Here is a 22,516-nt window from a genome sequence, read left to right as displayed (position 1 = left end):
ACTTTGCCCTTATCGCGCTACATTTATTTGACAAGGACGAAAGGACAGAGTTCGTTCGGCAAGTATCAGACAGAGATGGGTAAAACGTATCTAATAACTGGTGGCGGTGGCCTACTGGGCAACACTTTGCTGCAAATAATCTGTGAAAGGAATATTGACCAAGTTACCAAGATAAAGTTGCTAGATATAAAGTTTTCAGAAGCCGTAAAAAAGACCCGTAAAAAAAAGTTAGTTAGAAAAGGTGCGCCAAAGAGGCAACAATTCCTAATTTTGTGAAGGGTTGCTGTTAAATTATGTCAGTTATTAGTGGAAGGTTAGTAGCATAGCATCTTATGAAATACATCGGAGCCGAAGCTATTTTTTAAATAACTGGCTCCAGCTCCTTCTCCAGCTCCATTTAAATTTCACGTAAAGCTCCGGCTCTGTTAAAAGTGCACGGCTCCGGGGCTCCGGATCCATGCTCCGGCTACAAAGCCCTCCGGCTACGACTTCAAAGTAATTATTACAACTCACTGAAAAAAAATAAAAACAGTTTGACTAGACGTTAGAAGTAATCCCTGCTGAACTGAACAAATTAGATTTATCACAATGTAGATCGTGGTACATTAAACCTATCAATAACGATCCATTATGTTTCAGGATGTTGTTTACTAGCAATACGTATTTTGTCTTGGCACTTCGCATGGTAATCTAGGCCTACCTAATGTAAGCTCTCCTAGAGAATGAAAACGCAAACAAAGCAATAAAAATTAATCATTAATCGCAAACAAGATGCCCGAAAAAAGTAAACGTTCAACAAGGTTCACTGATGTTATGTAAAGCGTTACTTGATTGCGCAAAGACAGTTCAGGTTTTTAATACAAATACTTTTATAATCGCTTTTATCATAACTAATTTTCCCTCAGTCGTATCATTAGGTTAAGGCATGTCATCTGCCCATACTGTGTATAACTCCTTCTGTCCCACAGTTTGACTTTGCCCTTATCGCGCTACATTTATTTGACAAGGCCTTACACGAAACGACAGAGTTCATTCGGCAAGTATCAGACAGAGATGGGTAAAACGTATCTAATAACTGGCGGCGGTGGCCTACTGGGCAACACTTTGCTGCAAATAATCTGTGAAAGGAATATTGACCAAGTTACCAAGATTAAGTTGCTAGATATAAAGTTTTCAGAAGCCGTAAAAAAGTCCCAGAAAGAAGCTTGCAAAGGTTCGTGTATTCGCAAGTTGAGAAACATTCTCAAGTGCTTGACGGTAAAATTAAGTAAAGTTAATTTGAAATTAAGTTACATATTGTTTTTAGTCAAGGTCGTTGGGTCATCGGAAAAGCACAACTATGATATAATAGTTATCCCAGCAAGTGAATCAATCGAAACTAAAAATAAACAGATCTCGATTCTGTGTTTATTACGTTTAGTCGAAACGAAGATAGGGGCATATATGCGCTATTTACTAATCAGCCGATTAAGAAACCCGGGTATACCTTTTATCAATTCTCTACGTTCATAGTAATGTTGCATAAATCTGAATAAATTAAATCAGAATAGCGACCCATAGAATGTAACATGTCTTTTGCGACAGCAAGTGTAACAAGGTATTTTTACATTGCGACTTAAAGTGGTCAGAATAAAAGTAAATATTCTTAGCGTGTGTAACTGTGTTTTAGGAGCAAACATCTCTGTAGAATGGCTCGAAGTCAGCGTAACAGACAAGAAAGCTGTGAGAGAGGCAACACGAGAAGTAAACGTGGTCATTCACATGGCTTGCATCATTGATGTTTTTCAGAAGCTTGATCCAGATTTTGTGTGGAATGTCAATGTCACGGGTAATTATAAAAAAGAGAAGTTGAAACAATCCTGGTTGCATTAGTATGCGTAAGTTGTGCGGGGCTCCCGGGAAAAGAGTTCTTTTTGGTATATGTTTTCTGTAGCCCTTCTGACGTGCTGCTGAACAACGATCGACAACGGCGAATCTTGCTGTTAACATAGTAACCCGGATGCGTTCGGCAAGGCACATACCCTTAGCAGGGGCGGATCTACGATTTTTGTTTGGGGGGATGACGTCACTAATTTACGTCATCATGTGATGTCATAAAACTACTGATCTTAAAAACACCTATTCCTTTGTTGCGAGCTCGTGCCCAATATATGCAGCTCAAAAACGCGCTAAAAGAATTGCGTTTATTGGGTTTAAATTGGCCAGACTTTAATTCAAAAGGATACCTGGCGTCTTTAGCACATAAAAAGTTGCGCATTTTCTCGAAATATTGTCAATAATAGTCTTTTGGTTACCAGAAATTGCAAACACTTTAAAGAGTTTACACGGCGCAACATGTATTAGTATGCATAGTGCCGCTGGGCCTGAAAAGATTCCCTTGAAACATAAAAACACTATCGGTCTAAGCCCATACAAGTTATTATATAGGTGTAAGCTGATACAACGCACTATAGGTGTAAGCCGATACCAGGCATTTTGCTACTAAGTTAACTTAACCCAGCAGTATTAGTTATAGTAAAGCTTGGTCGCATATAGAGTTGCTCTATTTCCACTTCTATGTTTTAATACAACGTCAGATGTTGCTGCTACAAAATCCTCTAAAATAAACAGTTTAATAAATAAAAATCGTTATCCTGGGGCAAACGAAGCAACAAACCAACATTTTGGCAGCAGACACCAGATGGCGGGTATACGTTAGCGATGTTTTGCTTTTTCGTTAATTTATAATCTTTCTGACGTAGTACGAATACAAGCCCAAACAGAAGTAGTAAGTATCATAGGCTCCCTACTTCTGTTTGGGATTTGATACTCATACTACGTCTTACTACAACATCCAGCCATTAATCTTTATATCATTTTTAGCATGTCAGCTGGCTAACGGATTCTCGTTTTAAATTAACCCTGATGAAGTCACCTTATATTTGCTGCCGAAACCCTGGTCTATTACTTCGTTTACACCACAAGAGCGATTTTCATCTATTGATATGTTCCCTATATAGTGAAGCTAAATATAATATTAAAATAAACATATGAACATTCATTATTAACTGCGATGACAATACAACATTACATTTATTAATGACAAATTATGTTTAGAAATTTGTATATTCAACCAAAGTTCGTAAAAAAGTCAATTTGTGTTCATTTATTTTTTTTTGGTTTAAGAGACATTATAGTCAGTAGACCCAACTAGGACAAGATGCCAAGCTTGTTAAGGAAATTAGACTTTGTTTCAAGGCAAATAAGTTTGGTTAATTTGTACATTCGAGTGTGTATCTGTATACTTAATTCCACAAACCGACTAATTTAGATAACTGTACATGTAGCAACTATGTTAAACAACGAACTGCCAGATAAGCAGCATTGCTGCGCGGTATACGATTTTCCGCCAAAAACCTTAGTAGTGTGACGTAATCGTTTTAGTTGTTTGTAGCTATCTGCTACTATCTAGCGGTAGCAATATATCCGATACAAGCAAAACCGGTTCATACCACTCCCGGGTTCGGTTCGACAACCTGGTGAAAATGCAATAAACTCAATAGAAATTAAAAAATAGAGCTCGCTTCGCTTGATTCCCTGGGATAACAAAAGACTGTGAAACTGTGGGCCTTTTGGCCATTTTAGTTGACCACGAGCTTGTTGAATAGTTTAATTTTATCATGTGGTTATGGGCCGTATGATAGCCATACATTCATTGTACTGTATTTTAAAAGTTGGCGTAGCTCAGAGTTTTTGTTTTGGCTAATTGTCGCATCAACGGGCCTCCAGGCCATGGTCTCCCTAAACTATAATTTTAGCCAAGATTAACGGTGGAAAAACAATTTTTTGTCCTTCGCGCAAACGTTTATACGATTTTTTAATCTATTTAGCCCAAAGTCGATATGCGTTCTATGGCATCTTGCATCGTGTGACTCATAAACTATGCAGTATAATTTCTGCTAAACTAGACTATAAATGCCGTTATTTGGAGATATATTGAAATTTTATTTGTGCCTCATGCATCACATATCCTATTAATTAAAGGTTTGTCAGTTTAAAACAAATTGAAGCAATTTGTTTCGCGCAACGCGCGATAATACCGGATTTTAATTGGCATAAGTATTATTAGGACTAATTGTAACTTTGTGACATCATTTTACAAATTTGTATGCCCCAATTAAAACAAAACAGAAGGATCCTTTCTATTGTTGTAGTGGTTTTAGGTAGCCGGCCTGCAATAGCTCTGAAAGGTACTTTGGGCCGCGAAAAATTTTACCGACTATACTGTTTGGAGGGCGTAACTATGTAACCTGAAAATTTTCACTAACCTGATCGAAAAATGAAAGGCTTAAAAAGTTTTAGTACTTTGGGGGTTAAGCATCGATTGTGCTATATTGCCCTTTGTCAAGTTTGTACCATGCATAAAGGCATAAAAGCATATTGTTTACATGACATCCTCGTTATTTTTTGTATATTCCAATTAAATGTGTATTTGAATTTTGACAGGTTCCATGAACATCGTCGACGCGTGCTGCGAGAACGGCGTTGGTTTTCTCATATATACAAGTTCAATTCACGTGATTGGTCCCAAACCAAGTAGAGAAGCAATCGTTGATGCAGATGAAAGTTTTCCATATTTCATCCCGGACAAAAACGATAGTTACGCCAAGACTAAGCAAGAAAGTGAAAAACTAATGCTTGACGCTAACGGAAGAAAACTTTTGCCTGAAGGAAAATCGGTAATTACGCTTATAACATAAAAATAACATAAAAACATGTATTAAACGTAACCAGTAATCGCTTTTAAGCATCTGTATTACATTCAGCCATACAAAACATATCCCTTGAAAAAAATAAGAGCCGAATTTTTCCAGGGCCTAAGGCTATAGCTTTTGTAGACTAAATGATCATTTTCTAAAGTGGGACCCAACATGGGAACCACATTTCTTTTTAAAATTATTTTTACAGAAAAATTAACTGTGAACCAATATTAAAATGTAAACAAAGAGCAATAATTTTACGAGCTTCGCACAACACAATTTTGTCTTTGACAAATTTTGACAATATGCCCATGGTGTAATAAATTACCATAGACCAGTATCAACTTTTCAGACAGCTAATTATATTCTTTCAAAATTCAAAAAAAATAGTAACATTCTGGTAAACTATCGCATAACGTCTATAGTATTTCTTTAGTTCTGTCTTTAGTGTATGTATGGCAGGCATTTTTACCGCACTAATTAAAGGTTGCCGTTTTAGTCAAACAAATTTTTCCTGTGGATAAGATTGCTATAACGCAGGGGTCGGGAACCTTTTTAGCTAAGTAAGCCTTAAAAGTCAAATATTCTTTGTTGCATTTCCAGGAGAGACATAATATACGTTTTTAACATCTAGTGATAGGTTGGCACAAAATGGAAATTAAGCAGGGCCGTTTATTTTATTCCCCTTTAAAGGACAAAACATGCTGCAACAAAAATGAATTAGCTAAGTTTGTACAACTTTGATTACAGAGTTTCGTTAAAAGAATAGAACATTTTGGATACTAAGAGATTTCTTCAAACTGGATAGTAGCCTCGAAAAGCAAGTAGGACTCGCACGAAGCGCCGAAAATTTGCTATGCCTTATATATCACAAAAAAGAAAATAAGTTAGGAAAGCGGTCGTGGCGGCTTTTTTATTTGAGATCATGTTGAGAAATAATAGCTTCGATTTTTCGGCGAGCAACATTCTTTCATCCAAAGAGCCATAGGTTCCCGACCCCTGCTGTAACGTATACATTTTTTATTTAACAGAAATTGGTTACCTGTGTTATTCGACCAGTTGGCTTGTATGGAGGAAACGACGCCGTCCTCGCAACTTACGCCAAAGGTCAACCGAAAAAGATGCGACTTATCATGGGGCCGGATCACTTGCATTCAAGAATGCATGTCGACAATGCAGCCTGGTGCCATGTTCTCGCCGCAAAGAACATGCAGGTTGTCAATCCATTCCGTAGTATGTAGCTAATAAGGAATAGTTATGATAATTAATGGATTAGAAACTATACGCTAATAGCAAACGGGAAATCAGCTATTAAACGGGACATGCTATTTGTTTTAGGATTTAAAAGTTATACAGGGTAAACCTAACTACAATAGCAAACAACACAGTTGTTAAAAGACATTAAAAATGCAAATGTTGTACAACTCCAAATAAAGGTCGACCTAACATCCTTTACAGGAAAACAGTCAGCTTATTGGTGGAAACGCATACTTCATCGGTGATGACACACCAACTCTCTCCTATGGCAGATTAAACGAGGAGTTTCTCAGTCACCTGGGTTATAAAATTGTTAAACCAGAACCTTTTATCCCGTTTTGGCTTCTTATGGCGATCGTTAATGCGCTGTATTTGCTAAACAAGGTTCTCAGTTTCGCTGGAATTGGCATTCTTCAGGTGAGCTACTTGTATTCTCTTTGCAAACTATACGAAGAGCTGCGCATATTCGCCTGCTCTTAAACACACCTTAAGATTCGTAACAAACTCATTAAAACTTATAGCTTATTCGCTAGTCTTGAAAAAGTTACTAAACCAGCTAAACTATTATTATTCAGAATGTTCCAACCCCTCACATGATTCGCCAGGCATGTACCTATACCACAGTTAGCCACAAGAAGTTTCGCAATCACATGAAGTACGAACCAATAAGATCTTGGCCCGAGTCTAGGGAGTCCACAAGAAAATTTATCAGCAAAATCCTACAGAAAGATGTTTCCTAAACTTTTCAAGACAATTTAAGCAAATCGATCGAACGACATAAGGCAAAATACAATAAAACTCCAAGCCAACCCTATCTGGAAGTTTATTTACAAGATAAAAAGCGTAATTAAAAAAAAATGTGTTTTATATTATGGATTGACTTTCAGAGACGGAATGTGAGCCATATTATTCTCGTGTTTACGCCTTTTTTTCGATGCTTCGTTTTGTTTTATCTCAGTAGCATGTTGTGTACAGATTTTTCTACATTTAAAGTTGTTAAGATATAAAGGCGCTAAGCCTACTGTTTATAGTCAAAACAAATTTCATGTATAGCTTTGCCATGTTTTACTTCTCTTTTTCGTTATAGGCCTTCGTATACCAAAACTGTTATGATGGCGACCTAGACATTAACCGAAACAAACCAAGCAGAGCGTCATTTACAAGAACCTGATAAAGTTGCGATCCTTACCATAATCAGTGTTTCAAACTGCTCAAAATCTCACGAAGCGAGCCTAATCAGACATGTGAAGAATGCACGGCGGTGATTGTTTGGTAATGCTTTGAACCTGCATGCAGTAATTAAGCCACAAATGAAACCATTATTATATACCTTCGTCCTGCAGCTACTCATTTACGAGAACTCGCCATTTTAGGGCGTTCATTGTGACACGACCACTTAATAGAATGCTTGGAGCAGTTGCCTTTTTCGCTATTCACTCTGTGTGGTACCACTAAAAGTGTTCTACGGTTGCTAAAGTCAATTGAGACCTACACGGTAAAAATCGATGAAAAAGGTAAAATATCCGGAAAGAAATGTAAAAGAAAACCTCAGGAGTATAGTTTGATGTTAAACGTCCTAAAGCTATTTTGTAAAGAGTTACAAACTATAAGCACCAATAATGGTATGGATAAGTCTTAATTTCATGAAAGCTAAGAGATGAGATATAGTAAAACAATAAACAACAATAGAGATGCTATTACAAGGAAATGTGGATCTATCGTGTTTCTATAAGAGTTTTTATTGTAGAATGTAACCCTTTTTACAATTTCTCTATACACATCAGCTTGTAATGGTTGAATGTAGGCTATTAAAGCTTACAAATGCTCGAATTGCAAACATCTTTTTAGAAACGTGAAATAAAATAATGGGAAAAACATACTTGATAACTGGGGCTGCAGGTCGACTGGGCAGAAAGATCGTCGAAGTAATTTCCATGAAAAATATTGACAACGTACAATGTCTAAAACTACTTGATATAACATTTGCCCAAGAAATCAAAGACGATATTGCTGAATGTGCTAAAGGTAGGCATACCACATTTTTCAACTTTAAACTGACACTTCCAAACAGTACGCGGATGTAGAACTTTTTGATGGATATTTAAATTGATAAAGTGCTACAAATCGTCAAACAAAACTCTAACTTAAAGAAACAGGGTTGCCAGTCAAACTCGCGTGCGAATCTGGAACTATAATTACGACAAAATATATCCAAATTGTAGCGCCGATTCCTATTGTTGAGAAGGCAGCTTTCTGAACTAGGAAGTAGTTTCGCAAAAAGAGCATATTTGGGCAGAGCATTTTTGGCCCAAATTATATTACGATATATCTGGTTTGCTTCTAGCACGACCTGTTTTGATATATTTATGCACTTAGATAGTGGAATTACGATCAGGTGGATCCAATGTGACGTAACCGATCTTGAATCGATGACGTCAGCGTTTTATGACGTTGACGTCGTCATGCACGCTGCGAGCGTCATCGACTTACATGAAAAATTTACCGAAAAGCAAATGAACAACATTAACGTGCAAGGTAATTTATTTTTGTTTTTTGATTAGAGTTAGACTATCAATTTTTTATGCTTACATGTAATGTAAAGAATTATAGGATGGCCTTCATAATGGAATATTTTTTATTTAAGGTTGCAAAAAGAGTCATTTAAACTGTACCATCAGTTCTTTCAAACATATTTTAGATGAACATTATTAACAAATAGCTATAGCATAACGTACATATAGTTCTACTGACGGCATTTGTAAGGCAGTTTGTGATTTATTAACATATTGCCTACGACAGAATCATGAACATTTTATTGTGTAGGCCACAATACCATATAACCTTAGAGAAATATTAAAGACATATCACATATTATTCCCATGTTAATATCACCGCGAAACTTTGTTTCTGCATCTCTACAAACAATTTATTTATTTATTTTCTGGCAATGCATAAGTTCATTAAGACGATTTCGTGTGATTAATTGTATAAAAATCTGCTAAGTATACTGAGTACTCATATTAAGAACACCTATATGTTAACAAAGTTACAACAAATCTTGCTATGGTATAAAACAAACTTCACAGGAGGCCTCAAGATGTAAAAATTCCATTTTCGCAAGATTGAACAGTAGTGCCTTGTTACAATCACTTAGTAACGCATTTGTTTTTTCTAAAATATTTGTTTTTATTTTCGTTTATTTTAAAAAGATAGGGAAATCGTACATCGGCCACTTTGTGACCCTAGGGGCAGTTGTTCGCCATCCTTGCCCAACTATATGCCTCATTTGACATAATCTGTCCAAGTACCAAGTACCAAGGTCAAGTTTTGTTTTTATTAGAAAATACCTAACTTTGCTGTTATAACCGAAACCCAAATTACATTCGCATTTTTTTAGGTACAGCAAACGTTTTAACCGCGTGCTTGGTATGTGACGTCAAACACTTAATATACACCAGTACCATGATGGTATGCGGTCCCAACGCAGATCGGGTTCCATTTCTTGAAGGAAGCGAACACACGCCATACCCAACTAAGCTCACATCGGCATATAGTAAATCAAAGAGCGAAGCGGAAGCGTTGGTGTTCGGAGCCAATAGAAGGATAACTATAAACGGAAAGGCGAGTAATCAATATGCCATTTACAGTTACTGGATTTGTGTCAACAATAGCAATGGTATGCATTAAATTGTGTTCTTCCCACCTGTTCTTTAAATTTGACTTCAGTTTCACAACGGCCAACTTATAACGTTTTTTTTTAAGCTTTGTTTTGTAGCGTCGCATTATGACGACTTGCCGACCCACTTTTTGCAACATTTCGTGTTTTTCATACGGACTACTGTCAAAAATATTGCCCACTCCTTTTGAAATATTTCAGCCAAAACGCGCCGTGTGAACCACGGTCACTATAATGAAGGTTTTTTCTCTTACTCTATGGCTATGCAATAGCATTTTTTCCGAATGTTTCCTTTTTTAAAACGAGCATAAAAGAGTGTACGGCCCTATTCAAACATGGTTGACAAATACTTTATAAGATATTTTCAATTTGATGATAAGCTATTCTTTATAGCGCGCATTGTCGACCTATGACACTTATATATGCCATTATGTCTAGCAGTGAACTATTCTTTTTTGTCATAGTATCGTAAGGTCTTCTACTTTGAAATGCTTGTTAATTTAAACAAACAACAAACAAAACGGATGTTTTTCCTTATCTATTTCTCCTTTATTTCAGTTGCACATTGGCCCACGAGTTGATCAAGAAAAGCGCATATCTGAATGTTACTTTTTTTATACCTTTTATACTTCACAATATAACTTGTGACGTCATCTCTAAATAATTCCTTTGCTCGTCATATACTATTATAAAGACCGGGTTGCGTATGCCATATTTCAAGGTTGTGCCATATTAATGAATAGCGATGTATGCATTTCAGTTTAAAATTGCCTAAATGTGAGCAACTTCCGATATAATATAGTCGTTTGTATTCTAGGCTACATGTCGTCCCATCTTGTTCGTTGTTTTTCCTTAAAAAAGTTAAATATTTTCAATATAAAGTTAAATATTTTCACAGAAATTTGTTACCTGTTCGCTCCGTCCTGGCGGCTTGTACGGCGGCAGTGATGACCCACTTTTACGCTGGATGGTGGGAAGATTAAGAACGACAAACAATCGATCCTTGCGCGCCCTTTCATCGCGCGACGCTTTACAAGAACGAATGTACATCGGCAATGCAGCCTGGTGTCACGTCGTAGCGGCCAAAGTTATTCAAGTTAGTTTATGTGATGCGTTGTGCATGTTATCGATTGTCTGTTGCAACATTAAGTCGTATTTGTTGGTTCAAAAAATTGTTAAGACTCGTTTTAACAACGGGTGTTCCTATGGTAATATTCTTGGTAATTTTAGGATCCATGTTTGCTCCAACAATTTGATTGTTGATGTTTTCTCTATATGACACAAAATCTAATATAATCACAAGGATCAAAACAACCTTAATTAGAAAAAATATCGAGTGCGACAGTTATGCCGATAATTACATAATTAGTTTTAGCAAAAAATGCAATACACAAGAAAAATTACACGAAAACCCGAAAAATATAAAATTAAAAAAGTACAATTTAGAAAGTACTAACTATACCAAACACAGGAGGTACTATTTGTTGCGTGACTAACAGCAGGTTTATGTTAAACTCATTTAACCTTTGTATTAAGGCAAAGGGAGAGAAAGTCGGTGGCGAGAGATACTTTCTTGGTGACGATACGCCCAAGCTTTCCTACGCACGTTTAAACGAACAATTCTTCTCCAATCGAGGCTATAAGATCGCAAAGCCGGAGCCATATATTCCCTACTGGCTTCTGATAACCATTGTAACTATCGCACATTTTGTGGCCAAATTGTTGGCCCTGTTAGGCGTTCATGTATTTCAGGTAAGTCTAATTTGCACGAACTGTTGTATTTGTCCGATTTAAGATATTAAAGCATTACAAGGTTATGCGGACATTTATTATAATTGTTTTTATTATTTGTTTGGTAGATCCTATTTAGATTTTATACATGTGTATGGATTAAATTTAATGTCTGCAAAAGTATAAATTACTTTACAAAGCTGAAGTAGTTTTAATCTTGACACGCAGATCTGTGTTGTAATATTTGTAATTAAACATACTCAATATGGTCGATATCAATTCTGGAGAAGTACAAATCAATCCTTCTTTCGATGAACTACATCTGGGTGGTCTAAATCCGGTCACTTAGGCCACACATGATCAGCAACGTCAAAGTTTAGACTAATATAAGCATGCGGTTGAATGACTAATTTAGGTACTCCTGTGTGGCTTGCGAAGAATGCACAAAACAATACTGTGATCATACATTCATACCATAATTTAACTTTTATCATTTTCTTCTTAGAATGCTATGAAACCTGAAATGGTGCGCCCATTGTGCACCAACTTTACCACATCACACGATCGCTTTATCGCTCATTTCGGCTACACACCGATGTTTGACTGGGAAGAATCCCTTGCTAAAACCAGAGGTGACGTGGACAAGATTTTTCAAGCTGATGACTGACTTGCCGCTTTGTTAGCCTTATATGTAACATGTTTCAGTTTTTCTTACATCAATTTATGCAAATAAACGCACAACTTACTTATGCTGTAATTTGAGTTGATTTGAGACTTTACCTATAGTACGTTACATTAGTTTTTAGGTTAAGCATCCATGATTTGGCCGTTGGTTTTAAACTACTTAGAATATTTACTATAACCTAATAAAAATGTAGTTTTTATCTGCGAGTTACGTGGTGGGCAACAGCCGTCTCAGACTGAGGCCCTGAGATAATCTAACACAGTAGCAAATTATTCAAAGGCTTTTGTTTCACATTTATGTTTAAAAATATCTATTTATAAAACAAAACATACACAGCCACACTATATGACAACCACTTTTACAAAACAAAGAAAACTGAATTTGAGAGGAGGTCGCTATATACCTATTATGGATGAACAATATATTACTAAAACAATATGATTTTGAAGAAACTTTTCTGTTCGTAAAGCAATAGTGGAACAGTTTAAGTCCAACAACTTAAGAAACTACGCACTTTTTGTTCCGTAAATAGGTAGGCTTCTTTTTGGCTATCGTTGAAGTCCCAAACATTATTTTCATTTAGTTGACAGCTATTCTATCGAACAATCGCTTTCAGATTATTTACAATCGAATTGTCAGAAAACATCCCTAATCGGGATTAAGAACACGGATAAGCTTATAGTTTCGTCGCAAACAGATCGCAGTAGAGGTCAAGCCGCCTATACTCCACTTGGATTACAAAATTCGAGCAATTACGAAATGTCTTTTGGATTAAAATAGGATTGTTATCAGCAAAAGCAAATGATGGGACATGGCGTTCACGATAAATTCTGGCATGATAATGAAAGACACAAATAAACCATACAGACTGTAAAACGGTTTGAAATATGTTTGCTAGCTTCATTCAATCGGTAACAGTTGTTGTCTGACCAGTGACCACTGATCATGCCGGGCCGACTTTGTTTGTGCTCACTGTGGTCATCTGGGAACCTTGAGAGCTGACCTGGCTTCCAACAATCTCGTCGCTCCAAGGATTGCGTCCGTTAAAGAACATTCGGATAACACAGTCACGAAACTGCAAAATGGACAATGAGTATATTACAATCTTTTGTAAAACTGTTTGTCTTCTTGATGTCGTTATTTTACATCTCTAAGCGAAATTTGAGTGTTTGCGGTTTTATTTTGGTACAATAGTGGGGGTTATTAGCGTTATGGATACTGCGTGTTTGATTCCTTAATATTAAATAAAAAACAATTCTACTTTGAATTACCTGTCGATTCAATCCGATGTAAATCAGTGGATTGTAAATCGTGGCAGTTTTGGCGAAAAAAGCCGGGGCCGCTCCAACGCCATAATCAATCTAAAGACAAAACGTTTTTTTAGTTTAAAAATCCACCTCAACAAACTGAATATATTGATAAGAACCAAATACAACTTTGTGAAATAGTTAATAGCCAGAAATAGGTATAAATAAAAGTATTAAAGTCACAATTTTGGATAACATCAACTTATTTGGCTGTTTGAAGACGCAATATCTTATGCAACCATCATGTAAAAACTAAGGTGAAGATACAAAGTGATAAAAACAACTTAATGTATTTAGACATATATTGTTTAACGCCTTAACAATTCGACTTTGTCGTAAATTGTGTCGAAAATAAATTTGTTTTCCTACCAGAAAAACTATTAATCTTGAGTGTGATCGGTTTGCCGAAACGACATAGACCGAAACCACACAGCGGCCGCATGGGGCAACTAGTTTATACGGCTCTTACGCCTAGGTTTATTTAGGTTTTTTGGGTTGTCCAGTGTCAATATTCATGTGCTTAATATTTTCCCAATTTTGGTGTTAATATTTACAAATTGTTGGAGCTTCGTATGAAACTCGTTTAACGTTTCCATTAGAGTAATCTTGTCAGCTTAACACCCCATGTATCGTATTCCAGTTTGCTAGCATCTTAGATTTCAAGGCTTTCCCCAAATGTCCTTTTCGGTAAACCAAGTAAGAAATGTGACTCTTGGTATGTGACTGATTGTCCACACCTGACATGCAGTAAAGCCTACATCATGCACACCTGGGCTTGTGGGTTTAACACGTTGTACATCGCGAAAGAAGCGTAAGGGAGCCAACATATGACGAACGCTGCCACCATCATCACCACCATCTTGGTCACTTCTGCCTCTGGGCTTGTCGATCCTGACAGAGAACTTTCCTTGGCGATCTATTTTATTCCAATGCATCAGCATTACGAATTGACATTTTCTTAAGCTTAACACGAAATATTCGCCCAACTTGAAGAATATTTTTTTGTTAAAGTTTCATTCCAAAATTGTGAAGTTTATTATTTTTTGTTGGAAAGTAGACGCTTTCGTTGTCTAATATGCATAAACATATTTATTGCTCAATATTGTAAATAAATAATACACATTTAATGCTTCTTCTTTAGAAATAAAACAGTTTTATCTTCTCTCAACCTGTCTTAATGTCATGATGAGTTTTCCGTAGCAAAAGACAATAATGGTGAGAGGAATGGCGAAGCAGAATACAAAGTAAAGTATGATGAAGAGACGCTCACTGAAAACAACAAACGTTTGGAGGATTACCGCCAGCGGAGTTCTCTTAATGAAATGCATTAATAGTTGTTTTACATTCTGTCTGCATAAAAACAGATACAAGTCACTTAGCTTCGTTTTTATAACGATAAACAGCAGCTAAAAAAAATCAAAAAAAGGTGCAAACAAAAACAATATTTTGTTAAACATATGCAGGGATTCATATCCTGATTTTTGTTTATTGCTTGCTATCGGGGTCTTACGACTACGTCACACATTGCGTCTTAACAAGGGTTCTGTCAATTTTCAGTATTACCAATGCCAAAAGAAACAGCATGAGAAAAAATATTACTCAAAACACGCCTGTCGAGAGTACTTTATATTACATATTTTTAACGTATTAGTTTTCCCTATTCTTGCGTCTTCCATACTAATTATTTCCAGTACATCCATAACTGTCGAACTTACTTTGCTCCTTTGACAAACCAATTCGGGGCACAGCTTGTCCCAAGTCCTTCAGGATCATAACCATCCCACCAGATTAGTGGTGGTGTGTTCCACACAATGGCCCACACCCAAGTAATCACGATACCTTTAGACAAAGCACAGAAATGTATTAAAAAATGGATTGGAATTTATTGACTCAACCATAAATAATAACTAAGTGTATATCTCTTATCTTTTCTAGTAATACGACACAGAGAGGTTTCGAAAGACATTAAATGGACTGATTTCGCTAAACTTTTTACAAACAATAAGTGTCCTTGTGGATTTGTTAAGATTTTCCTAGGATGAATGTAATAAAGTATTAATATTCACCAATTGTGGCGTGTTTTTCTCCGAACCTAACCGGTCCAAACGGCTTGCATATCACGAAGTATCTCTCAAATGCCATAACAGCAATTGAGTTTAACCCGGTTACACCTGCACATAATAACAAAAACAATTAGGAAATTGCCTACTGTACACAGGGGCTTGCAAACTGCATTGTACAGCGATTCTTAAACTGGGGTTTGCGATCCCACAGGTGTAGGCGAGAGAAATTTCCGGGGTAGTCCCATAAGTTTATTTTATTGTCATTGTGGCGGCTTTCGGCAAACAAAGTTATTGGTCGAAACCACAGTAACTGCAGTGTATTTAAGTTTCTCTACTACCGTGCTAAAGATGTAAGACAGGTTCTTTAAAAAATACTGCAATAATGGCTCAATATTTCCTTTGTCTTAAGTTTTTTTTTTCATTGCGGGTAGACCCGATTTGTGAGTTGTCTAATCAATTAATTATTTTAAAGTCTACGACATACATACAGGTACATCGAAAAGACTACTCGGATGAAAAGGTTGAGAACTACTAATTGAGTAGAGCAGTAGTCCTACATTGTTACAATAAAAAACATTTGTCCTCACCGAAGTTAGATACGAAGTAACCTTCAATTTGACACATGGTTTTTCCCATAAAAAAGTAACCCGCACCATTTGCCAATATGCTGATAGAACCACCCATAAATCCACTCAATAAATCGACAACAGCCAAATTGACAATAATGTAGTTCAATGGTTGGCGAAGTACCTGTGATAAACATTGATTTTATGCACGGGACAATAGCTGGATTCCTGAAATATTAAACTATAAATTTTGTCATTAAATAGTAATCTTTGGCTACAAAATCTTGTACAAATTATTATCGAGAAAAAATATGGAGAAGAAATAAAATGTTTATATTATTTTAATGTCTAAAGCCGTGATTTTTAACCTTTCATAGTTGTTACCCACAACGCCCTTCCATGGGCTGTTAACTCGTTGTGCATTTCATGTTCTTGGTGGTAAAAAAATACGTTACGGAAAGTCTCCAGCGAGCTAGCTGTTACAAAACGTCACAAGCGAGATAGACTAATAATGAAACTACAAAGTTTAGGTTACCTGGCGTAATAAAAAATAGTAATTAAAATAGCTAGTTTATGCTCGTGAACTCCCCAAGACTGAAGACCTAGAACGGAATGATGGCCTCGGTTGAGAACTCCAAAACAGCGCCCTGCAAAAGCTGTCCGAAGCTTACCTTGTTTTTGTATGTGGCCGCGATAACAATTGCGTTGGAGGAGACAGCAAAAGTAAAAACAAAGGTCATGTAGACACAGAGAAAACTGTAGACATATCGTGGGGCTAGTCGAATATGCTGGGGAATCCAACCATCGTTTTTCAGAACATAGGGGTTAATTTCCACACACTGTGGTATATCAGGAAGACTGGTATCGTGTATGACGGAATAAACAGGCGGCGCAACGTTCCAAGCCGGAGGACCATCGTGTTCAGGTTCTAAAGATACGAAGTGAAAATCGACGATGGAATGGCAAGACTTTGGTAAGACGCGTTATACATATCGCCACGAACAAGTCCTAACTAATGAGCAAAGTACACTTCATTAAATAATATACGTCATTTGACCTACTAAATTGTATTAACGACTTGGAAAAATGAACTTGTCTATATTTGAATACAACTCTCATTTTTATATACTTAATCGATTACTATAATCCTGTGGCTTGTCCTAAGTTAATTTTTATTATAAATTGCTGAAACTACACTGCTTACAGAAAACTACAAATAGTTATAGTTTAACTTCAACAAAATAACCAACCTGGCAAGGAAGAGTTTACCAGGTCGAAGTTATGGTCGTTCATCATGGTTTCCAGTAATTGATTCATGATGACCTATCTATTCTTCTATCATATATAGAAACCTCCGCAGTTTCACACTACAGATCTATGAAAAACAAATATCGTTACATAACGAACAAATGTAAACACATATAAACGCTTATCCATACAAGGTCTATATTACGTTCCACCGAACTTTGTAAATATTAGCGCAAGCATTCGCTCTGGTTAAAAATACGACTGGCCAAAAACCTACGTGGTTGTCAATGTTATAAGCATTTTGTGAGATTACGCAGGGTTTAATTTCGCAAAGCGTCGATGGAAACGAACTCAAGCACTTCGATCAGGTTTCAAATCCTCTTAAAGGGTCGGCAGATAAGAAACCTATTGATTTGCGTAATGGGTGATGGGTAGAAAGCCATATGTTTATGAGCGCATAAGATGAGCTTTCACCACGCTTCAACCGTTGCGTTAAAGATCCGTCCACAGTTTTTTATGCGGCTCTTTCATTCTTGTTGCAAGTCGTCAATTTACTTTGTCGCTGACTTATTACTTTAAAGAATACCTACTATTTTTAACTAAATATCACAAAACCCCATTGTGAATAACAATTTATTTTATTTTCATGTCAGTGTGTAACATTTTAAATAAATCTGGTTGAGCAAAGGTTCAGTATCTGTGCATGTTAGTAAGGAACTGTGTTTTCTTATAGTAATTTCTGCCCATTTGCGAAGTGTGGCTCTTTGTGGTTAACACAGCAGAAATGTGGCTGTTGATCGCTGACTGGTTTGGCCACTCCTGCTGTAGTATAACGAGTTAACGGAAGGAGTAAACTTTTAGTTTAATTCTGCAACAAACTGAATATAAAATACCGCATCTATAGAACAACTGCGACGTTTAATTAAAATGAAATCTAAGCCGCGAAAAACAACCCACTAAATAAACCAACAGCAACTTCCGTTTTTAGTTGACTATCAGGTGCGACAATAAGTAAAAAGTACTTCTTCTAACCGTTTACATAAATTCAAGAAACATTGATTTAAAAGACTATAATAGAAAATGTAAATTGAACACGAAAGGTTGTTATATTGCTTGCATCAAATGTGGTCATTCAATATTTTAAAGTGAAATCCTTTTGCAAATATCATATATTACCTGGTAAACTACACTTGGACAACTTGATAAATTTAGTTGCCTAGAAATAATTTTAAGATAAGTTTAAACGCTAATTCTATAGTTGTCTAATTCAATGAAAGTGAGCAAAGGCGGCTAATTTTAATTCTAGTTTAATTTGTGCTTGTGGCTCAATTCTAGTCCTAATCCAGTTCGGGTTTCACCAAAAATGTTGCTTTGTCCAGCGGCACTTTTAAATTTTTTTTGGAAAAAAAGACTTTTAGACAAATCTTATATTCTGAAAGCATAGCGCGTGCTAAAAAGTCCCACTATTAGCACAGGAATATTTTCCCTAAATATGAGAAACATTCTATGAGAATCAATCGCAATTTGTACCTAATTGATTGTGAAACAAGTAAATGTAATTCTAGTCTACATTTTAGTTTTCGAGAATGCAGTATTTGTTACAATCATATTTTTCTAATGCTCTAACTTTATGTCCTTTTTCACGAGACCATGTATAAAAACTATGATTGCTTGTTATACTTGCATATCTGTGCACGGCATCAAACGCTAAGCCCAGTTGTTTTAAGGTTGCATGCATTTATGGCGTAACTTCGTAACGCCATCCTTGAAAATTTCCATGCGTTCCAAGAGGAAAATTATTGTACTTTCACCCATGGAGTAAAATATTAATAAGTTATAACAAAATTCTTGAAAAACAGTCTAGGATAGAATTACAGATGCGCTGTTAATAAACGCAGAAATGACCTAGAACAACGTTTCAAAGAAAATTAACCTCGTAGGCCTACTGGATTAAACTGCTTAAGAACTGTGTCGGATTAACTATAAATGAGGTAAAGAACAGTGTCGGATTAAGTCCGGGCCTGTAGCAGATTGATTAGATGTACAGATGATGACCGGAAAGTAATTGAATATTTATAGATTTGATCTACATTCTACAACAACAACAAAAGTCTAATTAAATGTTTCATTTGAAATGAGAAATATTCAACTTCAACAAATAGTATTCAAAGATCTTTTCGGCACATTTTGATCTCTGCAAATTTGGCAATTGTTTCAGATGAGTTCAGTGACCTCAGAACGTCATTTGCAATATTCAAAAGAGTTAAATAGTGTAGCCGCTCTGTCCCCATTGTGTTTCACAGATAGTTTTTAGTTAACTTCATTTTGAAAAGGATCTCTCTCCCGTTTAATTATACACTCGGGGTACGCTATTCCAAAAAAACACCAAGACTCCAGTTTCGAGCAATTCCATTTTCTCGAGAAGTCCATTTGCGTCCTGTCGACATTCTGCCTTTTGATCTCGGCTATTCTACAGTGCCTCCTTCACAAAAGGAAAACGTTCTTTAATAACCTTAATGGCATCAGATCTTGCGGACCGTCGTGATACAGAGAGCCTCTTTAGCACTCCACCACGCTTAAAATAATGAGGAAGGGACAAGACGTTGGGACTAGTAATTTAATCTTACACTGGGGTAAGAAGTACCTAACCTCATAATCTGCAACAGCAGAAAAAAAAAATCGGGCATCATGTAGCGAGGTCAGCCTACGGTTACACCAGACCTCTACCAGCTTTTCTCTGCAACGCATGTTATTCATCGGACTTTTTGTATTTACTAGCATAAAGTGGGCAACCTTTTCCCAGTCGCGTGCCAAAACCAAACTCAGCAAGGTCTCGGTGGCCGTCATAAATTTCCACCACAAATTTTGTTTTTAAAACATATATTTTTTGGCAGTATGATATTGTACCTCGTAATAAGCGACTAATCCAGGATTTGTATGCAACTAAAAATAGTCCAGTTACTTATATTTAAGAAGGCAAAGGTATTGCATTAGCGTGAAGCGCGAAATGCATTTGTTTAAGTTCATTGGGCAGAACTTTAATGTACAAAAAATATGGCATTGGGCTTACAAAAAGATGCGAACATGGTTTATAAAATAGGCATTTGTTACGAGGACTTTTGCAAACAAAAAATTAGTTAGGCTACTTGATCCATGGATTTATTGATCAACAGAATCCAGTAAAAAATTGTGGTAAGGCACAAAAACAGTCCGTTTATCTTGTTAAATTTTTTGGTTGGACTTTAAAGAGTGTTATACTTACGTTACAATCAGTGGTGGGATTTGGCCGGTTCACAGTTCGCAACATTCGCTGGAACTTTTGTGAATGAACCGGCTGACAAAAAATTTGAATCCCACCACTGGTTACAATGGCTATATAGCCTACGTTAATGCAAATATGTTATTTTTTGCAAAAAAAGCTGGTTTGAAAAATTTGAGTCCATGAGAATCCATGGTCATAAGGAACATGCGAAGTGCCATATAGCACATGCGAAGTGCCATAAATTTAATTGTTTATCTGTACACTCTCTGTTTTGTCATATGTAAAATCCGAAAATTATTTAAGCAAAGCCCGAGAACACAGTCTACATTTTATATGGACTCCATAACTACGTTGGCAAAATCTCTCTCTCAGTTATGAGAGGTCTATGGCATGCGCGGTGCCTTTGGGCTTTTAGGCCCTAAAAACGCAAACATTTTAAGTCAAATGAGATTCGCGAGGCGCGAAATTGTTTTGGGGTTCTAGTCAGCATATATGGGGCATCGCCTCGTGCCTATAGTTTGCAAAAGGGGCGGCGAGCCATACAGGTTGCCCACCCCGGGACGAGTGCTTGCGTAAAAGTGAGGCTGCGGACTATATTTTATTGCTATTTCAATTTCGTATTTTGAGTTGCTTTTACTTTTATTTTAGTCTAATGAAGCACAATTTGCACCATATACGGCCAGCGGGCCGGGTCCGATCCGCCAAGTGATTTAATCCGGCCCGCGGTTTAGTTTTCCTAAAATACATAAGTTAATCAAAAGGTAGGGCGAGTTTCTACAACATGTTTGGTTGTATCGCAAACACTCTTTCCAGAGGCGGATCTAGTTTTGACCCAACCAAACTCTAATTTAGCTTTCTTTAAATAGTAAAATGGAACTTGTTTACGCGCTTCGCGCGAATCTCTTCTGTCTTTTTCGTATGTTCCACGCGATGTTTTGGCATATTTACAGACAAAAAGTCCTCTGCACTGTGGCACTATCTACAACGAAAGTTTAACAGCCTTATATTTATATAGGCCTATTTTTCGCTGCGGTCGAATGTATTCCGTCTTTAAAATATGAACGAAATGCCGACCGTTTTCTAAACTCTGAAACATGCCGATTCACATTTTGTCAACCCAATTTAGTTAATGCCATGTTGTGAGTTTCTCCCGATTTATACCTTCTTTGCAATGTGGCCATTGTACCGCAAGTAACATATCTGTAACTTTAAAGCCTCAAAAATAAAACAAAACAATGTAAGTTTTGACCTTTTTTTTATTTTAACCTTAGTTTTTTGGTCAACGCGCCCAACAACTTAATAAACTCCAATATATCCAGAAAGGTACATTTTTTGTCTGTGCTCAATGTATGACGTCACCCTTTATGTCCATATCAAAGTTTACATCAAATTGCGCATTCACGCACAACTCCTAACGTAATAACAAATTCTTTCGCTTATTTGTTTTATAGTTTTAGAGTATGAAGTCATATTGCGTGTATTTAAGATTCTATTTTCGACACGGCCCGCCAAAACATTTTAAGATTTTATGCGGCCCGCGGTTAAAATTAATTGCCCGCCCCTGCTCTAGCAATACGATCGAAATTGAAGTAACATAAAAGTCAGAATAAAACCAAATTTGGATACAGGTCAAAAAACTAAAGCGTAATACAGTACTATCAACAGTAGCATACAACCTAAACTGCCCTTTTACTATCAATTTTTTTGGATGCGTCTACAATGTTTCTAACTGCAAAAAAATTGAATCCAACTTTATTTCAGGTTTTTTAAGTTTATTTAGTTCGGCGAATGTTTATTGTACAATAGTGGTAATAAGATAGTTAACTTTATCGTCCTATCCTCTGTAGTATTGGTGTAAAGAATATTTTTAACTAAGTTTGTACGATGCTGTGCGGTGGTAAAACATTACAAAAACTCAGGCAGATGTGAGGTTATCATAGCCTGCTTTCACATTTTCTGCTGAATGTGTTGTATTTCCGCAT

The 22,516-nt window shown here is 36.5% G+C and overlaps 3 protein-coding genes across 3 annotated transcripts; 2 read left to right on the top strand and 1 right to left on the bottom strand.

Moving 5' to 3' along the window:
- Positions 1-1,053: 1,053 nt before the first annotated feature.
- Positions 1,054-6,736, top strand: LOC146157114 (3 beta-hydroxysteroid dehydrogenase type 7-like). The gene is made up of 6 exons (XM_083388095.1): positions 1,054-1,213; positions 1,670-1,828; positions 4,486-4,718; positions 5,771-5,953; positions 6,198-6,413; positions 6,572-6,736. The coding sequence occupies exons 1-6, from the start codon at positions 1,054-1,056 to the stop codon at positions 6,734-6,736; spliced, it is 1,116 nt and encodes a 371-aa protein (XP_083244221.1).
- Positions 6,737-7,861: 1,125 nt separating this feature from the next.
- LOC146157113 (3 beta-hydroxysteroid dehydrogenase type 7-like) lies at positions 7,862-12,070 on the top strand. The gene is made up of 6 exons (XM_083388094.1): positions 7,862-8,021; positions 8,373-8,531; positions 9,484-9,617; positions 10,571-10,768; positions 11,209-11,424; positions 11,909-12,070. Exons 1-6 carry the CDS (start codon positions 7,862-7,864, stop codon positions 12,068-12,070), a joined length of 1,029 nt encoding a protein of 342 aa, XP_083244220.1.
- Positions 12,071-13,031: 961 nt separating this feature from the next.
- Positions 13,032-17,341, bottom strand: LOC146157112 (parapinopsin-like). The gene is made up of 9 exons (XM_083388093.1): positions 17,275-17,341; positions 16,696-16,952; positions 16,046-16,208; positions 15,462-15,566; positions 15,111-15,234; positions 14,565-14,664; positions 14,165-14,311; positions 13,360-13,449; positions 13,032-13,163 (listed from the first exon to the last, which is right to left on the bottom strand). Exons 1-9 carry the CDS (start codon positions 17,339-17,341, stop codon positions 13,032-13,034), a joined length of 1,185 nt encoding a protein of 394 aa, XP_083244219.1.
- Positions 17,342-22,516: the final 5,175 nt, after the last annotated feature.

The sequence above is a fragment of the Ascidiella aspersa genome, chromosome 4, assembly GCF_963924565.1.
Source record: "Ascidiella aspersa chromosome 4, kaAscAspe10.2, whole genome shotgun sequence".
Lineage (NCBI taxonomy): Eukaryota > Metazoa > Chordata > Ascidiacea > Phlebobranchia > Ascidiidae > Ascidiella > Ascidiella aspersa.
The sequence above is the reverse complement of the archived record's forward strand: the minus strand, read 5'-3'. Positions and strand labels throughout refer to the sequence as shown.